Below are 22,043 nucleotides of genomic sequence, written 5' to 3' on the forward strand. Positions count from 1 at the left end.
GCCTCCGACATTCCAGGTAAAAAAGCCCCAGCCTATTCAGCTTCTCCTAATGACTCAAACCCTTCAGTCCTGGTAAGAGCTTTGTAAATCTTTTCTGCACACCCTCTCAAGTTTAACAACATCCTTCCTGTAAAAGAGTGACAAGAATTGTACGCAATATTCTAAAATGGCTTGATTTGATTTGATTTGATTTATTGTAGTCTCGTGTACCTAAATACAGTGAAAAGCTTTGTTTTGCGAGCAATACAGGCAGATCATAGCAAACAAGGACATACAGACCATAGGATGTTTAGACAGAGCGAGGCATACAGGTTACAACTACACAGGAAATGTGCAAAGCAAGATCACATTAGCAAAATCAACATTATTTGAAGTTAGAGAGTCTATTCAGTAATCTAATAACTGCATGGAAGAAGCTATTCTTGAACCTCTTGGTGCATGTTCAAGCTTCTGTATCTTCTGACTAAAGAGATTATAGGAGAGTATTACTGGGATGGGAGAGGTTTCTGATGATGTCACAGCAACAAGAAGTGTAAATGGCATCCATAAATGGGACGTTGGCTTCCATAATAATCTGGGCTGTGCACACAACCTTCTGTAGTTTCTTCCAGTCCTGGGCAGAGCAGTTACCGTAGCAGGCTGTTTTGTACGCAGATAGTATACTTTCTCTGGTGCGTCTGTAAAAGTTGATGAGTGACCTTATGGACATGCTGAATTTCCAAAGCCATTTGAGGAAGAAGAGGTGGTGTTGTGCCGCCTTGACTATCGCATCTGTGTGGGAAGTCCAAGACAGAATATCGGTTATCGCCACTCCAAGGAACTCTATACCCTCTCCACCTCAGTTCCATTGATGTAGGTGGGGGTGTGTCCTCCTCCAATGACTTATGCAGTTGCAACATGACATCCAACTCCATGTTCTGACCAATGAAAGCAAGTGTGCCAAATGTCATCTTCACCACCCTTTCCTTATGTCCTTGGTTAGCCTCTCCATGGTTTGTTGGTCTTTGCCTCTCTTGGAATCTTTCCTCCTTCTGGGATGTATTTTTGCTGAGAGTCATGAATTTTCTCCTTAAATGTCTGCACCTGCTTGCTAACTGTCATTCCTGCTAATCTACCTGCCCAGTTCACTTTCACTAACTCTATCCAAAATTCGTCCACTTTGGCGGCGGATTAAGATGCTTCAGTTGGAGCTCGTCTGCTCCTTCTGTTTCCTTTTTGCTTCTCTCTTTTCTTCATCACTTTTTTTTAATCCCCCCATCTCTCTCTTCTTTCTTCTCCCATCTTGGACTCCTGGCCATGGACTCAGCGCCAACCTGGCCTGACGGACCTTTGACCCAAGGTGGCAGAGGCTCAGGCTAGCCTGGCGGCCTTTCGTCCTGGTCTGGCAGACCCTCGCCCCAGCCTAGCAGTCTCTCGGCCCGGCATTGCTTCCGCGGGGACTTCTGGTATTGAGATGATTCTTTGAAGTGTGGTCCCACAATGTCAAAGCACTTACAGACTGTAATATTTGAAATTCTGGCTTTATGTCTTAATTTTCTACTTAAAATTAAGGTCTGCAATGTGTAACTTTTAACCTTACTCTGTATGTTTACGCTCCACTATAATTACTTCAGTGTTTAAGTTTAAGAGGGAGTAGAAGGTGGGCAGCCAGCAAAGTTTTTTGAAGACTCATTGCCACAATTTCTTGGCTGGGATTCCGAGGCAGACTGTGTGAAGGTTGACAGATTTCACTGGGTTGTGGTGCGCAGATCCAGTCAGGATCAGTGTCCCTGCCCGACTCTGATATGATTTCAATGCGACAGGGACAAACAGAGTGCCATGGAAACTTCTAGAAGTTTGGGTCGAGATCCACAGGCCCTGACCTATCAGAGAACTAAAATAATGTTTTTCCAGGACTTTTCTGCAGTAGTGATCCATAAGAGGAAATCATTTGATGAGGTTAAGTAAAGGTTAAAGGACCTCTGTATTCAATATTTGATAAAATACCCAGCGGTGCTTCGTATTACTTACGAGGAGACTGTGCGGTCGTTTTATTCCTTGGAGCAATCCAAAGACTTCTTGGACACTTCAGAATAATTTAGATCTATTCATGGACATGGACAATAGTGTCTGGGTTTTTTTTTGTCTTTCACGCTTTTCCCAGAGAAGTTGTTGTTGGTGGGTTTTTTTCTCTCTGAGCTGGAGTGGTATTGATATATCTTGGGGGGAAGGTAGAGTGCTTATTGTTTTTGTTATATCTTTGTGTGTACAGTGCTTGGGTTTGGGGTGCGGCTTAAGCTGGAAGTGGCGGTGATGGAGGTGTGTGTGGGAAATGTAAGCGCCCTCTGTGCGCAGGGGGCAGAGTCCCTCATGAAGTGCTTTTTGTGTTTTATAGATAGTTTTTTTTTGGTTTTTTTGTAAATAGACTCTGAGTCTCCTTTTGAGTATGCTCAGCGTGTTGTAAGACAAATTCTTCCTCTCTGATGGTCAAAGGTGATTGTAAAGGATCATGGTTAGCAGCATTCTTAAATGGTGTACTTGGAATATCAGAGGGATTCATTCGGCAGTTGAAAGAAAAAGGTGTTGTTGAGCCTTAGGAAGGAGAGGGTGGATGTTGCCCTGTTACAGGAGACTCATCTTAATGACAAGGAACACTTGAAGTTACAGTAGGGTGGGTTTGATTGGGTGTTTTTCTTGTCTTTTAATACAAGGAGCAAAGGTGTGGCAATACTCGTCTGGAAGGGCATCCCATTTAATTTAATAGATTATGTTAAAGATGGGTATGCTCGGTTTGTTATTCGTAAGGGCCTTATATGTGGCAAGGAGTATGGTATTGAAGTGGGAGATGGCACGGGTCAGGGTGACAGTAGGCACACGGGCACACAAGATGACCGCTAAGCCATAAGTTGGCCACTTGACACACAAGATGGCCACCGGAGAGAGACAGCAGAGCAAACACAGACACTGCCTGGGGCCACCAGAATGCCAGCACAATGCACTCATAACCTTAGTTGATTAGTTTAAGGCGGGTGGGGGAGAGAATACACATGAGTAGCATATACTGCCCGCAGAAGTGTCTGGGTCCAGCCAACACCTTTGATAGAAACGCTAGCTGTTTGTTACAGACTCAATACAGAGTGATAACAGCCAGAGCTGCAATAATTGTCCTTCTCGGGAAGAGTGATTAGTGCCCATTACTACAGCAATGGACTTCCACGCAGACATTGAAACTGACAATGATCATGTGGAAATTAACAAAGGCTGCACTGGAAGTGACGATGATGCACCCAAACTGTTAACAATTTTGCAATGTTTACCATAAACAAGCCATGTTACAAAGACAATAACCTCATCACTGACCTATTATATTACAAAATGTATAAAAGTATCTTGACATGTGCTCCAGATTGAGAGAAGAATCACAGCTGACAACTGTGCTGTTGGTGTCTTTCTCTTCCTGGAGCTCCGGTATTTCCTTGTACAATAAACTCTGTTGTTGAACCCTGACTCTGAGGCTGGTGGTGATTTCCCCCACAACAGTATTTTGAATGTCTACTGTCCTCCGGCCTACTCTTTTAAATTTCTGACTGACGCATTATCTAAGGTGAAGGCCTTGGTGTTGCGGCATATTATAGGGGAGGACTTTAATTGCCTTATGGATCCTGTGCGAGATCGACTGCCCAAAGGCCTCCCAAAACTTTCTTCACAATCTAAGCAGTTGGGTGATCTGTGTGTGGAACTGGGGTTGGTAGACATTTGGAAACATTTACACCCTATGGGCAAAGATTTTACATTCTTTTCCAATCCTCATAAATGCACACAAGGATTGATTATTTCCTAACTCACGCGGCGTTTTTAGATTTGGTTGTATCCTGTTTGTTTGGGAATATCGCCATCTATGATCATGCAGTGGTGTATTTAATAGTTAAGATTAAGAGTGATGTAATGGGCTCACGGTACTGGCGAATGGATCCCTTCATCCTCAAGGGCAGCAAGTTTGTAGGATACTTTCCTAGGGAATTTGAAGCATTTTTGGCCACCAACTCAGGTACAGCTACTTATCTATCCATTCTTTGGGAGACTGCTAAGGCCTATGGTGGAGGAATAATTATCTCATACTCTGCCAGACAGAAGCGACAGAAAGGAGAGCAGCAACATCTGCTTGAGGCACGACTGAAGTCAGCTGAGACGGCATATTACAGTAGACCCTTCCTGATGAAGGGCTTTTGCCTGAAACGTCGATTTTCCTGCTCCTTGAAAGCCGCCTGACCTGCTGTGCTTTTCCAGCACCACTCTAATCTTGACTCTAATCTCCAGTATCTGCAGTACCCACTTTAGCCTATTACAATAGACTGTCAGTGACTAAGCTGCAGCGGATCACAGCTCTCCGATCCATCTTAAACTCCATGTGAACACATGCAGCAAGGAAGGAACTTTCCTTTGCGAAGCAGAGACTGTTTGAGCATGGCGATAGGCTGGGTAAATACTTGGCATATTTGGTCAGGAAGAACAATGCCTCCCCGTCTATTGCTTCTATTAGGGAAGGAATTGGGACTCTTACTTACAACGTTAAAAAGTTCAATAAGGTGTTTTGGAGGTTTTACTCTGAACTTTACCAGTCTGATTGCTGTGAGGACAGATGGGATAAGATGGAGTCTTTTTTTTGGAATTTGGATCTTCCTGGTATGTCTACTGAACAGGCGCTTCTCCTTAGTGCTCCGTTAATAGCCCAAAAGATACAGGAGATGGTGAGGCAACTTCAAAGTGGAAAGGCGCCTGGCTCTGATGGCTTGCCCAGTGAGATTTATAAGGAATTTGTAAACATACTGTCAGGACCAATGCTAGACATGTATTCAGGATTGTCTCCTGCCATCCTTGAGAGAGCCTGATATCTCTCTTATCCTCAAGAAAGGGAATACCTTGGAAGACTATGCTTCTTACAGACCCATCTCGCTTTTAATCTCTGACTTTAAAATTTTATTGAAGACTCTGGCATTGAGGTTGAAAGGGTGTTGCCCTGTATTGTTAAGGAGGATCAGATGGACTTTATAAATGGTCACACATCTAATAATATTAGGAGACTGCTTAACATGATTGAAGTGTGCCAGCAACGGTCAGTTCAAGGGTTGGTGGTTTCCTTAGACATGGAGAAGGCATTTGACTGAGTGGAATGATCATATCTTTTTTATACCCTTGAGAGGTTTGGCCTGAGTGAAGTGTTTACAAGGTGGGTAAGGGTCCTTTACAGTGATCCTTTGATGGCGGTTCTCATGAATAGTGTAAGGTCTGATCATTTTAACATTGGTAGGGGCAGTTTCGGTGCCCCAATTGATACACTTATAGAGTCATAGAGATGTACAGCATGGAAACAGACCCTTTGGTCCAACCCGTCCATGCCGACCAGATATCCCAACCCAATCTAGTCCTACTTGCCAGCACCCGGCCCATATCCCTCCAAACCCTTCCTATTCATATACCCATCCAAATGCCACTTAAATGTTGAAATTGTACCAGCCTCCACCACATCCACTAGCAGCTCATTCCATACACGTACCACCCTCTGTGTGAAAAAGTTGTCCCTTAGGTCCCTTTTATATCTTTCCCCTCTCACCCTAAACCTATGCCCTCTCGTTCTGGACTCCCCGACCCCAGGGAAAAGACTTGGTCTATCCATGCCTCTCATCATTTTGTAAACCTCTATAAGATCACCCCTCAGCCTCCGACGCTCCAGGGAAAACAGCCCCAGCCTGTTCAGCCTCTCCCTGTAGATCAGATCCTCCAACCCTGGCAACATCCTTGTAAATCTTTTCTGAACCCTTTCAAGTTTCACAACATCTTTCCGATAGGAAGGACACCAGAATTGCATGCAATATTCCACCAGTGGCCTAACCAATGTCCTGTACAGCCGCAACATGACCTCCCAACTCCTGTACTCAATACTCTGACCAATAAAGGAAAGCATACCAAATGCCTTCTTCACTGTCTTATCTACCTGCAACTCCATTTTCAAGGAGCTATGAACCTGCACTCCAAGGTCTCTTTGTTGAGCAACACTCCCTAGGACCTTACCATTAAGTGCATAAGTCCTGCTAAGATTTGCTTTCCCAAAATGCAGCACCTTGCATTTATTTGAATTAAACTCCATCTCCCACTTCTCTGCCCATTGGCCCATCTGGTCCAGATCCTGTTGTAATTTAAGGTAACCCTCTTCGCTGTCAACTACACCTCCAATTTTGGTGTCATCTGCAAACTTACTAATTGTACCTCTTATGCTCACATCCAATTGTTCATTTAGCTTTTTCTCTGGTTGCAAGATCAATGTTTCACAATTGGAGGCTTTGCCTATGGGGGGTCTTAGGGGAATACCGGATGTTGAAGGTGGGTTCTCCTTTAAATGGGCACAGGGAGGCTTTCTTTATTTGGGCCTCTCTGTTACTCCTAGTTTTGATCAATTATTGAAGGCTAATTTTGTTCATTTATTTGACAAGATTAAACAAGACCTTCAAAAATGGGCACCCTGCCAATATAAAGGCCAGGTCAAGTTGCTCATTTTAAAATGAAGGTTCTTTCTCATTTATTATACCTTCTGCGGATGCTTCTCTAGCTTTTTCCTGGACAAACGTTTCAGAAATTAAATGGTTGGCTTAGTTCTTTTATTTGGAGCCATAAGCAGCCTCTTATAAGAACAAAGAAAAATTTACATTCCAGGAACAGGCCCTTCGGCCCTCCAAACCTGAGTCGATCCAAATGTATGTCTAAACCTGTCAGTCAATTCCTAAGCATTTGTATCCCCCTGCTCCCCACCTACTCATGCATCTGTCCAGACACATTTTAAATGAATCTACCGTGCCTGCCTCTATTACGTCTGCTGGCATTGCGTTCCAAATGCCCACCACCCTCTGTGTGAAGTACTGCTGCATGTATCCCCCTTAAACTTTCCACCTCTCACCTTGAAAGCATGATCTCTCGTTATTGAATCCTTCACCCTGGGAGAACGCTTGTCTCTATCCACCCTGTCCATACCCTTCATGATTTTGTAAACTTCAATCAGGTCCCCCCTCAATCTCTTTTTTTCTAGTGAAAATAAACCTAACCTACTCAACCTCTCTTCATAGCTAGCACCTTCCATACCAGGCATCATCCTCGTAAACCTTCTCTGCACCCTCTCCAAAGCGTCCACATCCTTTTGGTAATGTGGCGCCCAGAACTGTACACAGTGTTCAAAATGCGGCTGAAACAATGTCTTGTACAATTTTAACATGCCTTGCCAGCTCAATACCCCGTCCAAAGAAGGCAAGCATACTATATGTCTTCTTGACCACTCCATCCACCTGTGTAGCAACCTTCAGGGTACAATGGACCTGCACTCCCAGATCTCTCTGCCTATCAACTTTTCCCAAGGTTCTTCTATTCATTGTATAATTTGCTCTGGAATTAGACTTGCCTAAATGCATCACCTCACATTTGTTTGGATTGAAAGCCATCTGCCACTTTTCCGTCCAACTCTCCAGTCTATCTACATCCTCCTGTATTCTCTGATAGTCCCTTATGCTTTCTGCTACTTCACCAGTCTTTGTGTCATCTGCAAACTTGCTGATCATACCAACAGTGCCCTCTTCTAAATCAACCTTAGTGTCCGTTGGTGGGGTGCCATGACTGTGTAGTGGTTAGTACTCTGCGTAGTGGCCGCAGCAACCTCTGTTCGAATCAGAGTCACGGCAGTAGTTGCTCTATGTGTCTCAGTCTTTTTGGGTGGCATGGTGGCACAGTGGTTAGCACTGCTGCTTCACAGCGCCTGAGACCCGGATTCAATTCCCGCCTCAGGCGACTCTGAGTGGAGTTTGCACATTCTCCCTGTGTCTGCATGGGTTTCCTCTGGGTGCTCCGGTTTCCTCCCACAATCCAAAAATGTGCAGGTTAGGTGAATTGGCCATACTAAATTGCCCGTAGTGTTAGGTGAAGGAGTAAATGTAGGCAAATGGGTCTGGGTGGGTTATGCTTCGGCGGATCGGTGTGGACTTGTTGGGCCAAAGGGCCTGTTTCCACACTGTAATTAATCTGATCTAATCTAATCATTGTTGTATGTTACAAACAACAGTGGCCCCAATACTGACCCCCTGTGGAACATTACTGGTCACCTTTCTCCATTTTGAGAAACTCCCTTCAACTACTACTACTCTGTCTCCTGTTGCTCAACCAGTTCTTTATCCACTTAGCTAGAACAACCTGCACACCATGTGACTTCACTTTCTTCATTAGTCTACAATGGGGAACCTTATCAAACACCTTACTAAAGTCCGTGTATATGACATCAACAGATCTTCCTTCATCTATCAACTTGGTCACTTCCTCGAAGAACTCTTATCACATTGGTAAGGCACGACCTCCCCCACACAAAACCATGTTGCCCATCACCAATAAGCTCATTCCTTTCTAATTATAAATAGATCCTATCTCTCAGTACCCTCTCCAGCAACTTCCCCACCATCGACGTCAGGCTCACTGGTCTGTAGTTACCCGGAATATCTCTACTACCCTCCTTGTACAGGGGGACAACATGAGCAGCCTTCCAGTCCTCTGGCACCTCACCTGTATCTAAGGATGCCGCAAAGATATCTGTCAGGGTCCCAGCTATTTCCCCTCTCGCCTCCCTCAGCAACCTGGGATAGATCCCATCTGATCCTGGGGATTTGTCCACCTTAATAACCTCTAACATACCCAACACACCTTCCCTACTTATGCCAACGCGATCCAGACTAATCAAACTTCTATGTCTAATCTCAAGATTCATCATGTTTCCTCAGTGAACACTGATGCAAAGTAATCATTCAGAATGTCACCCATTCTATCAGGTTTGGCACACAGCCTTCCTTCATTATCTTTTAGTGGACCAATCCTTTCTTCAGTTACCGGCTTGCTTCTTATATAAGAAAAAAATACTTTGGGATTTTCCTTAATTCTGTTTGCTAAAGCTATTTCATGACCCCTTTTTGCCTGGTTGATTTCTTGTTTAAGACTTGTCCTACTCTTCCGATATTCCTTAGCTGCCCAGACTTTATGTACGCTTCCCTTTTCCTCTTGGCTAGTCGTACAATTTCTCCTGTCATCCACGGTTCACAAATCCTGTCCTTCCTATCCTTTGCCTTCAACAGGACATGCCTATTCTGCACTGCCGTTAACCGATCTTTGAAAGCCTCCCACATCTCAAATGTGGACTTGCCTTCAAATAGCTGTGTCCAATCCACATTTCCCAGCTCCTGCCTAATTTTGATATAATTGGCCTTGACCCAGTTTAGCATTCTTCCCTTAGGACCACTCTCTTCTCTATCTACGAGTATTATAAAACGTACGCAATTGTGGTCACTGTTTCCAAAGAAATTCCCCGCCGCAGCTTCTACCAGATGTTCTGGCTCGTTCCCCAGTACCAGGTCCAATATGGCCCCTTCCCTCGTCGGACTATTGACATACTGCTCTAGAAAACTCTCCTGGACACTTCATACAAATTCTACTCCATCCAGACCTCTGACGCAAACTGTGTCCCAGTCAATGTTGGGAAAATTAAAATCTCCCATCACCACGACCCTATTGCCTCTACATCTATTCATAATCTGTTTACCTATTTGTTCTTCTATCTCACGCTCACTGTTGGGAAGTCTGTAATACAGCCCCAACAATGTAACTGCATGCTTCTTATTTCTCAGCTCCACCCATACTGCCTCACTATCCAAGACCGCCACAGTATCCTCCTTTAGCAATTTGTATAAGACATGGCTGTCCTTTTTGAATTATTTGGAAGCAGATCTGTCCGCCATTTTAATTAGGGCTTTTGTCTGGCCATGGCAGTTTGGTTTAATAAGCTAAGCGTCTTGAGAGGAAGACTTTCGAGCAAATGTGGGTTTAATAATTGATGCTCCCGAAGGTTGAGAGCTGAGGTCTTTTTACGCTGAGCAGCGTTATTTATTTACTTTATTTATTTACTGATGTGTAATGAGTGTAGTTGTGAGTTCTTTTGTAGAGTAGTATAGTAGTTGGTTTATTGTTTATTGTTTTTGTTGTCATAATGTTATATTATCATACTTCTGTAATTTTATAACTTCGTAAAGAACATTTTTTTCAATAAAAATATTTTATTGTAATTACTCTGATGGATTTATACAATAAGCCACCTAACAGCCACTGAGACATTGAGGACCAAATATGTAGACAGATTATGGAAAGTGGGTGACTTTAACTTCCATTAGAGGGCATAATTTGTTGAGTGCATCCATGAGGGTTGCTTGAAAGAGTTTATGGAAGTCCAACTAGAGGAGAGGCCAAACTGGACCTTGTACTGGCTAATGGTCCTAGCTCGATGACTGACTTTATCGTGAGAGAACATTTTGGAAACAGCGATCATGACACCTTAAGTTTTAAGATAGCTTTGAATAAGGATAAGTCAGTACCTTGTGGCAAGGTACTAAATTGAAGGAGGGCAAATTACATCAGCAGTATTAGGCAGGACCTAGCGAATATTAATTTGGAGGGCCTGTTATCAAGTAAGTCCATGTTTGACATGTGGGAATTGTTTAAAGACCTGTTGATAAGAGTTCAGGACTGGCATATTCCATTTAGGATGAAGGATAAGGATGACCAGGTAAAGGACCCTTGGATTACGAGCATGGTTATGAATTTAGTCAAAAGAAAAGAAGAAGCATATGTAAGGTTTAGCAAACTAGAATTGGATAGGGCTCATGAGGAATATAAAGAAAGCAGGAAGGAACTCAAGCAGGAATTAGGAGAACAAGAACGGGCCATGAAGTGACCTTGGCAAGTAGGGTTAAAGAAAATCCCAAGGCATTCTATTCATACATTAAGAACAAGATGATAACCAGGGAGAATGTAGGCCCACTCAAGAGTAAAGAAGGGCTGGGCAGTAGTTGTATTGTAATTTACTATTTTTGGGGTTTTTTTTCTCTTTATTATGCTGGTATTTGTTATTGGTTGTATTTTCAATAACTTTATATTTTTGTAAAGTCACTTTTTTTTTTGCTAATAAAAATATTTACAAAAAAAAGAAAGAAACTTGTGCTCAGAGACATAGGGGATGTGCGTGAGTTCCTCAATGAGTATTTTGCGTCACTGTTCACCCAGGAGTAGGACGTGGAGGATAGTGAGATTTTTGTGGTACGTGCTAATACGCTAGGGCATTTTGAGATCAAGAAAGAAGTGCTGTTGGGTCTCTTGAAGAACATTAAGGTGGATAAGTTCCCAGGGCCCGATGGTATTTACCCCAGATTATTGAGAGAGGCAAGGCTGGGGCCTTGACCAAGATCTTTGTATCATCATTAGCTACTTGCTCGTCGTCCAGGACTTCTCCAGTGGCTAATGTTGTTCCTTTATTTAAGAATAGAGGTTTATAAAATCATGAGGGCATGGATAGGATAAGTAGACAAGATCTTTTCCCTGCAGTGGGGGAGTCCAAACTAGAAGACATAGGTTTAGGGTGAGAGGGGAAAGATATAAAAGAGACCTAAGGGGAAACTTTTTCGCACAGAGGGTAGTGTGTGTATGGAATGAGCTGCCAGAAGAAGTGGTGGAGGCTAGTACAACTGCAACATTTAAAAGACATTTGGTTGGGTATATGGATAGGAAGGGTTTGAAGGGACATGGGACGTGTGCTGACGTGTAAGACTAGATTGGGTTGGGATATCTGGTCTGCATGGACGGGTTGGACTGAAAGGTCTATTTCCGTGCTGTACATCTTTTTGACTCTATGACTCTAAATAGGGATAATCCAGGAAACTATAGATCGGTGAGTTACACATTGGTCATTGGTTGGAGAGCATTCCTGTTGATAGGATTTACATGCATTTGCAAAAGTGTGGCCTAATTCAGAATAGTCAGCATGGCTTTGTGATGGGCAGGTCGTGTCTTATGGGCTTGACTAAATTTTTCGAGGAGGTGACAAAGGTGATTGATGAGGGTAGAGCAGTAAATGTTGTCGATATGGATTTTAGTATGGCTTTCGATAAGGTCCCTCTTGGTAGTCTCATCCAGAAGATTAAGATGCACGGGATCCACAGTGACTTGTTTGTGTGGATTCAGAATTGGCTTGCCCAGAGAAGGCAGAGAGTAGTGGTGAAAGGTTGTTTTTCAGGTTGGAGATCTGTGACTAGTGGTGTTCCACAGGGACTTCTGCCATTTGTAATATATATCAATGCTGTGGATGAAAGTATAAATGGATGCATTAATAAGTTTGCAGATGATACAAAGATCAGTGGAATTGCGGATAGTGTAGAAAATTGTCAAAGTATACAGCAGCATGTCGATCAGTTGCAAATATGCGTGGAGAAATGGCAGATGGAGTTTAATCTGGGTAAATTTGAGATGCTGCACATTGATCAAATGTTAGGAAGGAGTATACATTTAATGGCATGACCATGAACAACATTCAAGTACAGATGGATCTTGGGGTTTAATTCTATAGTTCCCTGAAAGTGGCCATGCAAGTAGAAAGGGTGGTAAAGGAGGTGTATGGCATGCTTTCCTTTATTGGTTGGGAGTACTAGGGTCAGGATGTCATGTTGGAGATTTACAAGACTTTGGTGAGGCTACACTTGGAATAATGCATTCAATTCTGGTCGCCACATTACATGAAGGATGTGGAAGCTTTGGAGATGGTGCAGAGGAGGTTTACCAGATGCTGCCAGGATTAGAGGGTATGTACAATAAGAAGAGGGTGGAAAAACTCGGGTTGTTTTCTCTGGAGCAGTGGAGGCTGAGGGGAGACTTGATAGTTTATAAAATGATGAGATGTGCAGATAGGGTTGACTGTCAGAATCTTTTTCCCTCTGAGTTGAAATATCTAAAACTAGGGGGCATGCATTTAACGTGAGAGGAAGGCGAAGGTTCAAAGGAGATGTGAGGGACAAGTGATGGTAGGAGTGTGGAAAGTGCTGCCAAAGGTTGTGGTAGAGGCAGGTATGATAGGGTCATTTAAGGGACATTTGGATAAGCACATGAATATGCAAGGAATGGAGGGATATGGGCTAAGGGCAGTCAGAATGGATCGGTTTAATTTTGCGTCCTGTGCTGTACAGTTGTATGTTCTATGATGTAGAGCAAACATTTTGGATAGAAGGCTGGCTGGTGGAAAATAGAATATGCATAAATGAGTCTTTATCCGATCGGCAGGACGTAACAAGTGGAGTACCTTAGAGGTCCTTGCTGGGATCTCAATGTTTTACAGTTTACATTAATGACTTAGATGTGTAGTGTGAAGGCATGCTGCTAAATTTGTAGATGACACAAGAATAGGTTGGAAAGTGTATTGTGAAGAAGATGTAAAGAGGTTGCAAACAGACTTAGGGAGGTAGACAATGGTAAAAATCTGGAGTTTTTGTGGAAATCATTTGAAACAATGTGATATTGTTCTTTTGGCAGGGGTAATGAAAATGTTGTGTATTGCTTAAATGGAGAACTGCAGATTTGAGATATGGAGGAATTTAAGTGTCACATAAAGTATGAGTTACAAAAAGTTAATACACAAATAAAGCTTGTAATCAAGAAGATTAATAAAATTCTTTCCTTTGTTACAATAGGAATTGAGAACAAAAGAAAGAATGTTGTGCTTCGATTTTACAGTGTGTTGGCAAGACCACATTTCAAAGTAGTTTTAGTTTCCTTAATTAAGGGAGGCTGTAAATGCATTGGAGGTGGTTCAGAAGAAGCTTACTAGGTTAATACCTGGAATGAGAGGACTGTCTTATCAGGAAAGCTTGGACAGGCTGATCTTGTTTCTACTGGGACTTAGAAATAGTGACTTGATTAAAATGTATCAGCTCTTGAATAGTGTTGACAAGGTGGAAATAATGTTTTGTCTTGTTGATTAGTCCAGAACTAGAAGGCACTGTTTTAAAATCAGTGGTTACCCTTTCAGGACAGAAATGAAGAGGGACATTTTCTCTGAAAATTGAGCAACTTTTGGAATGCTGTAGCAGAAAAGACAGGTTTATTAAGTATTTTGAAGACAGGTGGACAGATTCTTTTCGAGGAATACCAAGGGTAAATTTCAATGACCTTACTGATTGCAGAGTATGCTTGAGGAGCCAAATGCTCAATTTCTCCACTATTTCATGTGTTCATATCTGTGTTGTGAGTCTGTCTTTGTTTTAGGTATAGAAGGCCTGCCCTGCGCAAAGCCAATGCACTTTTCCGAATTAGGCCATGCTTTTCCAAATTGTGTAAATCTATCCTCAGGATTTCTCTCCAATAGCTTCCCAATCACCATTGCGAGACTCATCGATCTATAGTTTTCTGGATTATCCCTACTTGCCTTCTTAAATAGAGGAACATTACTTCTAATTCCAGATCGTAGTTTAAAGGTTAGTTAATTTTGCCACTTGTTCTTGGAAATGAGTTGTTAACAGATTATTTTTGAGTTCATCAAAGAAGCCTGGTGAACGTCTTATTTATTCACGTGGCAGTACAAAAGAAACAACTGACCAATTTGGTCTTTCAATCAAAATATTTATGCTAATGGTGTGACTCGTGGAGTATCTTTCATCAGCAGTGATTTCTGTATTGTGCAGGTTGAAGTTCAGTTCAGTAATCCAAATGTTGTCTCGCCTTGTCAGCTTGTCACATTGAAATCTCGGAGTAACTTTTCCTTGTGGCCTCTGATTTGGACAAAACATGGTGAAGATTTATTCTTGAATTCATTAGGAACCCAGCCAAATAATTGATCCTTTTACTGAGGATGCAACTGTCTAGACTTTTCATTGAAATAGCCTGAGTCAAATGGAGATTGTTTTAACCCAACTGCATTTCTCAACTCCAATATATTCTCAATAAAATTCTATCATTTGTTACAATAGGAATTGAGAACAAAAGAAAGAATGTTGTGCTTCAGTTTTACAGTGTGTTGGCGAGACCACATTTGAAAGAAGTTTGGTTTCCTTAATTAAGGGAGGTTGTAAATGCATTGGAGGTGGTTCAGAAGAAGCTTACTAGGTTAATACCTGGAATTAGAGGACTGTCTTATCAGCTAGTATATGTACTAGCTGTTGATTGGTAAACTGCTGAAACACCCATCCATTCTGGAGCTCCTCTGAAGGGTCGATTGAATCCAACACTTCACCAAACTTGTGGCTTGAGGTTTCCTCCCCTTTGGTCTACATTTTTATGGTTAGTTTGTTTATTTCATTTTTATGAGAAATATGTTTTCAGATGTATGTATTGTTAATCTCTGTTTGATTTACAAGTCTTTGATTTTTGTTTTCTTTTTTGCTTCATTGCTGTGTGCTATCTCTTTCTGAACTAATTTATTGCACCTGTTGTATTTCCCAGTTTTTGTTTTGATGAATGCTCTGTTTTGATGTCTTTGTTCAGTGGAACTTATTCTTGTTTAATTTTATTTTTTCCTGCAGTCATTTAATTTACTTTGCCTTGGCTGTTTTCTCCAATTCTCCAACATTATCTTTCTGTTAGAAAGTCCTCTGGTTTTCTTCCTAGTTCTGCAACATAATTTAATCATACACAATATGCAGTTATCCTCCATGTAATAGAGCAGAAGAAACAAAGTATACTTTGACCGAGAATGACCGAAGAAACAAATGGATTAGACTTCTGATGAAGAAACAGGCTTGCTAATAGAGTTACACATTTGTATTTTAAGTTGTGCATCAGCCGTTAGTAGTGATTTTGTCTGTGAGTTACATGGTTCTGGATTCAAGCCCTATTCCAATGCTTGACTGTAAACATCAAGGCTGACAATCCATGAAGTGCGGGAGTATTACATTGTCTCAGCTGATTTCTTTCAGGTAAGACATAAAAATGAAAGCCCCTTCTTGCTTTTTGGCAAGCAGAACTAATTTGAAGAAGCATAGGAATATTATCCACTGTGCCCTTGTGAATATTTATTTCTCATTCAACATCACAGAAAACGATTATCATTGTAATGTTGCTATTTGTTGGAGTTAGCTATATGCCTTATTGACTATTATGTTTCATAGAACAGTGCCCACATTTCCAAAGTACTTCATTGGCTGTGAAGCATTTGAGATATTTGGTCGTGAAGATGCTTTATAAATGCAAGTTTCCTTTCCTTGAATTTTTGTACACATACCTCTTTTGCAAAAGCTGTTTTAATTGATACAATTTTGGTTATGGCAATATTGATTTCTGAAAAAAAATTCCAAAAGGCTAATGGAATATTTGGCCTTGAGCTGAATAGGTTTATGCAATAAAACTGAGAAATTGATGCTTTAATGGCACAAAATCTTGCTCGTTTGGAGTACTGTTTTCAGTTTTGTGTACTGGACCTCAGGAGCAGCATGTTCGAGTGGGCACAGTGCAGATTGATCAAAATGATCTTGGAATTTTAAGGGTTAAAATATAGAGAGACATTGCATAAATTAGGCTTCAGTGCATTTTATGGTTGAGAAATTATCTAAAATGTTTTTTTTTAATTATGCATTTTGATAGGTTATATAGATGGACCTATTTCCTATGAAGGGGAATTCCATCGTGATATAGAAGAATGCTTTTCTGACCATCAAGGCCAACTCATTGTGGAACAGCCCAGTCCCATTGCCCTGCCTAATACCTGAAACCCTGAAAGTTTATTTCATTCATGCCCGTCCAGTTTCCTTTTTAAATCATCGATTGCAGTGATAGCGTGTTCAACTTGTTGCCACTTAGAGGCATAGAGATACACAGCACAGAAACAGACCCTTCAGTCCAACTCGTTCATGCTGACCAACTATCCTAAATTAATCTAGTCCCATTTGTCAGCATTTGGCCCGTATCCCTCTAAACCCTTCCTATTCATATACCCATCCAGATGCCTTTTAAATGTTGCAATTGTACCAGCCTCCACCACTTCCTCTGACAGTTCATTCCACATATGTGCCACCCTCTGTGTGAAAAGATTGCCCCTTCAGTCCCTTTTCAATCTTTCTCCTCTCACCTTAAACATGTGCCTTCTAGGTTTGGACTTCTGACCCTGGGGAAAAAACCTTGTCTATTTACCCTATCCATGCCCCTCATGATTTTGTAAACCTCTATATGGTCACTCCTCAGCCTCCGCCATTGCAGGGTAAATAAGTCCCAGTCTATTCAGCCTCTCCCTTTATTTTAAACCTTCCAATCTTGACAACATTCTTGTTAATTTTATTGAACCCTTTCAAGTTTCTCAGCAGGGAGACCAGAATTGCATGCAATATTCCACACGTGGCCTAACCAATGTCCTGTATAACCGCAACATGACTTCCCAACTCCTATAGTCAATGTACTGAGCAATAAATGCAAGCATACCAAATGCCACCTTCACTATACTATCTATCCTGTACTCCATTTTCAAAGAACGATGAACTTGCACTCCAAGGTCTCTTTGTTCAGCAACACTTGCAAAAACTTTACCATTAAGTGTATAAGTCCTCCCTGGATTTGACTTTCCAAAATACATCATCTCACACATCTTGGTTATATTCCATTGTTCTGCAGCAAGTGCAATGACCTAAAACTTGCTGCCCTCAGTATGGTGGAAACAGGAAGATTTGGTGGTTTCAAAAGGAAATTTATGTCCTGAGGCTGTGTCTTGTATTGTGTAAGGTGGCATAACATTGCTATTTTGGAGTGAAATCAAGAAGATTTTTCACACAAAGCATGGTTAAAATCTGGAATTCTTTCGATCAAGAGGATGTGGTTGCGAGGTTCAGGTGAAATTTTCAAGCATGAAAATTAAAGGCGCTATTGTCTTACCAGATCATAGGATTGCTGTCCCATCAGGGAGAGAGGTATCACTCATGGTTTAACCTGAGAGTCACCATGTCTCGGGCAAGGAGAGGGATTTTGAAAGAATGTCCCTCATGGTAACCTCAGCTGATGTGGGAATTGAAACACACTTACGGCATCACTCTCCAGCTGCCTTGTCAACTGAGCTAACTGACCCCTGAAAAGGATTGATTAAGTAGGTGCATCAAGAGAGAGTATCAGAAGAGAATAAATTGAGTTTTAGAGTAGATTAGCTTTAAACCGATAAATGGCAAAAACATGCTTACTGCAGCAGTGAGAAAGTAACCAGTTCCAAAAGGTGCCTAGAATTCAAACTTATAGCTTTGGTCTTCACTTTTTAAAATTACAACAAACCTAATTTCAAGTGTATTTTGGATAAAATCTATCAGAGAGCATTTAGTTTCATTCTTCACTTTGGAAACCCTTTGTTTCATGACAGTCTCATGTAAAAGTTATTTAAATTGTTTTTCCAGGTGGTTTCTGAACTCCAAGCTGTTACATCTTCTGATGAGAGTGACTTTGAAGCAACATTAAATAGCTGGAATCTTGGGGTATGTTCTTGTTTATCTTTTCTTGGTTTTAATAGTTTTACAACATAAAAAGGTCATATGTTCCAACAAGTCAATTTTTATGTTCCAATTTCACCTTTCACCCTTCATCTCATCCCACCAAATATTGTTGTCAAATAAATCACTATGAATCAGAAAATCTCGCCTACAGAGGGTGCACTTGAAGCAGGGAAGACTCATTGAGTGTCTCACCTCCGTCACGATTGCATCAATCACCCCAAGGAATGCAGTTTGGATTTTAAGTGGATTAAAAGAAATCCTTGCTAATACATTGTAATTTTGTGGTTTGGTAGAAGTTGTATTTTGGCTATTGAATTAAATTTGTCTCACATTCTTGGATTTTTCTTCAGAATAGCAAACATCAATGATCCTGCAAATAGTTAAAATCTCTTGTAAATTCTCGGCACTTTGTCAAGTTTCCGGTTCGTCACATAAATAGAGTAACCAATAGCCACACAACAGCTTTGCAGTTCAGTGACTAACTCAGTTGAGAATACAATATTAGTAATAAGCAGATCAAAGTCAGTACAGTCATCCCATATCCTTTAGTTGTGGCTTTGCATGAGAGCAAATAGAATGGTATTGGCCTCTATAAACTTCAAAGACATTTCAGTAGTCAGTGAAGACGACACCACAAACAGCTGCAGTACTGCACTACCCTGGGAAATGTACTGGACTGCAGAGGGGCAGAAGGCTACATCTGTTATAAAAGTATGCAAGAAAATTGCAATCTATCTGTAACTTTTCTAATTACACCTTTAGTTGTGACAGTATAATATCACAATGGTCATAAAAAGCCCACAAAAACATGCAGGCTTTAAGTATGTTCACCTGATTAAATAACACGGTGACAGCTTTTAATATCAGAAACCATGTGGCTACTAAAATAAGCCCTGGCAATCAGTGAAGGGATAAAAATTATTCCTTTTCCGTTATCTACTTTGATTAATCTGCTTCATACAGTGTCAGCATTTGTCAGAGAAGTACTGTCATCACTAAAAAAAACAGGATAAGGAGCCAACAAGTAAATGAAGATGTGTGTATACAAAAATACAAACAAGTACCAGGAAGCATAGTCACTAATCGGAGAGTTCAAAGGATAGTAATGAACAGCTTGAGCTTTGTTTTTGTGGTTTGGAATTGAACGCTTTGATTAGCAGACAGATGTGTCATTCTCAGGCTCTCATTATTCCCTCAGTAAAAGGAAATTCATAAGTACTCAATGCATGTGATGGTGCATGTATGTTTTCATGTATTCCCCTTGTTCTTTTATTATGCTCCCCTTCACTCTGGTGAGGTCTTGGCAGATGACCAATCATACCTTGGCAAGAATTGGCAGCTTCAGAAGAGGAAGGGAGAAAATTAAAGGGAAGTAAAACTTATTCCTCCTTGACAATCATATGCCTTGTTCTATCCCCAGCTGTGAAGCCAAGGGGGTGACCTGCTTTCAGGTTCTGCTAATGTCATTGTATTGTCAGCCACTAAGGTGGCTAGCACCTACTTACCCGTGTGTTTTCCTTCCCTTCTTGCAGAATACACAACCAGTTTGTACTCCTTGTTTGTCTCAAATCCTGGCTAACATTAAGAGTTCATTGAATGGAGAACGAAGGCTTGCATATTAAGTTTGATGCAGTGCATTGTTGCATCAGTATCTTCATATATAAAATCACAAGCATTACAGCACTGAAGAAATCTATGTGCTTTGCATGCTTATTATAATTCTTCCACTGGAGATTTCACTGTGCCTTTTATAGTTCACTTTTTGAACTACTTCACTAGTTATCAATTAACATACAGTGCCAAAATAAAATACAGTCTTGTTTCAGTTGTTGCCTATGGCAAAGTATTCCTTGTAATAATGCTTTGTGTGGAAGAACAAAATCTTCTACCATCCCCTTTATTCTTTTGGGAATGAGATTGAATCTCTGGCACCTTTTTACTGATTTTATCAACTTGTGTAAATAGTAAATTCAATTTCAAAATACACTGACAAGTCCTTTATGAAATCACGGAGATCAGCAAAGTCTGCGTTTCTCCACTGCAGCAGTTAAGCAAATAAAACAATGATACATTGTTTTAATGTTAATTATCACAAATTTTTACTTGTTATTAATCAAAGTTTTAATTGACTATCAATGAATTTTTAAAGTGTTTAAAATTTTATGCAGTTTGGATGTAATATTGAAAAAGAGTGTTGATGAATTCTCTCATTGCTTTGATAGAAAGGTGTTCGTCTGGGAGACTAGTTGTTCATCACCTTGGTCTGTATAATTTTGTGACGAGAAACTATTTAAATATCCAATTGCAAATATTGCATTGAAGTCAGTGTATGGGTAAAGGTCATGGTTTTGTGGTATGCTTGCCTGTGTTCCAAGCATCTGACTGTTCTTTTCAGTTGTTGAGAATTGCTTGATGGTGGAGAGTTTTTAATTAATTCTTTCAAGGGTTTTTTTTCAAATGTTGTGGCGTTGAACTTGCAGGCTCAATTTGGTTTTCAGTATATTTTTGTATCAAGTTTGATGAGGGTCTCCATGTTGGTTATAGAATATTGCAAACATTTCTCCTTGAAAATACTTAGCTGTTTTAGGGAATGCGTATAGAATTTATGCAGCATCTTAGAAGAAACATTGCTCTGCCATTTGATGTTGCAGGTAGATGCGAAACAGCAAAAGTGGAAAGCACCTAATTGCTTTATGTAATTGTAGTGATTGGAACAGGTGGACCTTGTTGATTAAGAGATTCTTGATTGGGGTTGTTAACCTGGGGCAATCAAGAAAGCCTTGGCTGACTAATATAACTAGGAGATTGCTGGATTAGTGGCTGCCGTCAGGGAGCTGTTGCTCAGGAATCCGCACCTCCGTACTCGCGGGTTCGAGTGGCTGTCGGAGGGGAGGGCCGTGGCGGCGAGGGCGACCAGGGTCGGGGACGTGCTGGGTGCCGGGGGCCTGGGCTGGACGCTGCCGCAGGACATAGCGAGCAGGGCAGCGGTAGACGTCCGGTACGTGGCCACCGCCATCCGACGCCTTAAAACGGCGGTGCTCGGACCCGACGTAGTGCACCGGTTGGAGGACGCTCAGGTGTGCGGTGGGATCCCGTCCGCGCTCACCCCGGCCCGGACGGAATTTCACATTGGCCCCAAGGTCCCGTACTTCCCGCGGGAGCCTGTGCCCCACAACCTGAGCCGCCTCCGGAATTTTAATTTTGTTGCTTTTAGGGACATAAAAAGGAGGGCCCTGTATCGACTGCTGCTGCACACCGTCCACCTCTTCTCCCTCATCCACCGTCCGGACACGCCTTGGCGTGCCCATTTGCCACCGGGCGGCGGAGATCCCCAGTGGAGGGCTCTCTACGCGGGAGTCCTCCCCCTTTCTCTCGGGGATCTGGGGTGGAGGGTGCTGCACGCAGCAGTCCCCTGCAACCGCAGGTTGCGGTGGTTCACGGACTCCCAGCCCAACTGCTTGTTCTGTGGCGCTGTGGAGTCCGTGGACCATGTATATATTGGGTGTGGGCGTTTGCACTCCCTTTTTGATTTTCTCCAAAACCTTCTCCTCTGTTTCTGGCTGCACTTCAGTCCCACGCTCCTGATCTTCGGGCACCCGGTACGGAGGAGGGAGGGCAGGTCCGAGGACCTCCTCGTGGGTCTGCTCCTGGGCCTGGCCAAACTGGCCATCAACAGGTCCAGGCAGCGGGCCGTGGAGGGGGTCGTTAGGGCCGACTGCC

At 41.9% G+C, this 22,043-nt stretch overlaps 1 protein-coding gene across 8 annotated transcripts in view; it reads left to right on the forward strand.

Moving 5' to 3' along the window:
- Nucleotides 1–22,043, forward strand: part of cep112 (centrosomal protein 112) — a 577,437-nt gene that overhangs the window by 71,961 nt on the left and 483,433 nt on the right. For all 8 annotated transcript variants that reach the window (XR_011954852.1, XR_011954853.1, XM_072558882.1 and 5 more), the window contains exon 6: nucleotides 18,228–18,305. Coding sequence is in view for 6 of the 8 variants with exons in the window: in XM_072558882.1 (XP_072414983.1) it covers nucleotides 18,228–18,305 (78 nt within the window). In the remaining 2 variants the exon portion in view is untranslated. The remainder of the gene's footprint in view (nucleotides 1–18,227; nucleotides 18,306–22,043) is intronic.

This window comes from Chiloscyllium punctatum, chromosome 39 (assembly GCF_047496795.1).
Source record: "Chiloscyllium punctatum isolate Juve2018m chromosome 39, sChiPun1.3, whole genome shotgun sequence".
In the NCBI taxonomy this organism is placed as follows: domain Eukaryota; kingdom Metazoa; phylum Chordata; class Chondrichthyes; order Orectolobiformes; family Hemiscylliidae; genus Chiloscyllium; species Chiloscyllium punctatum.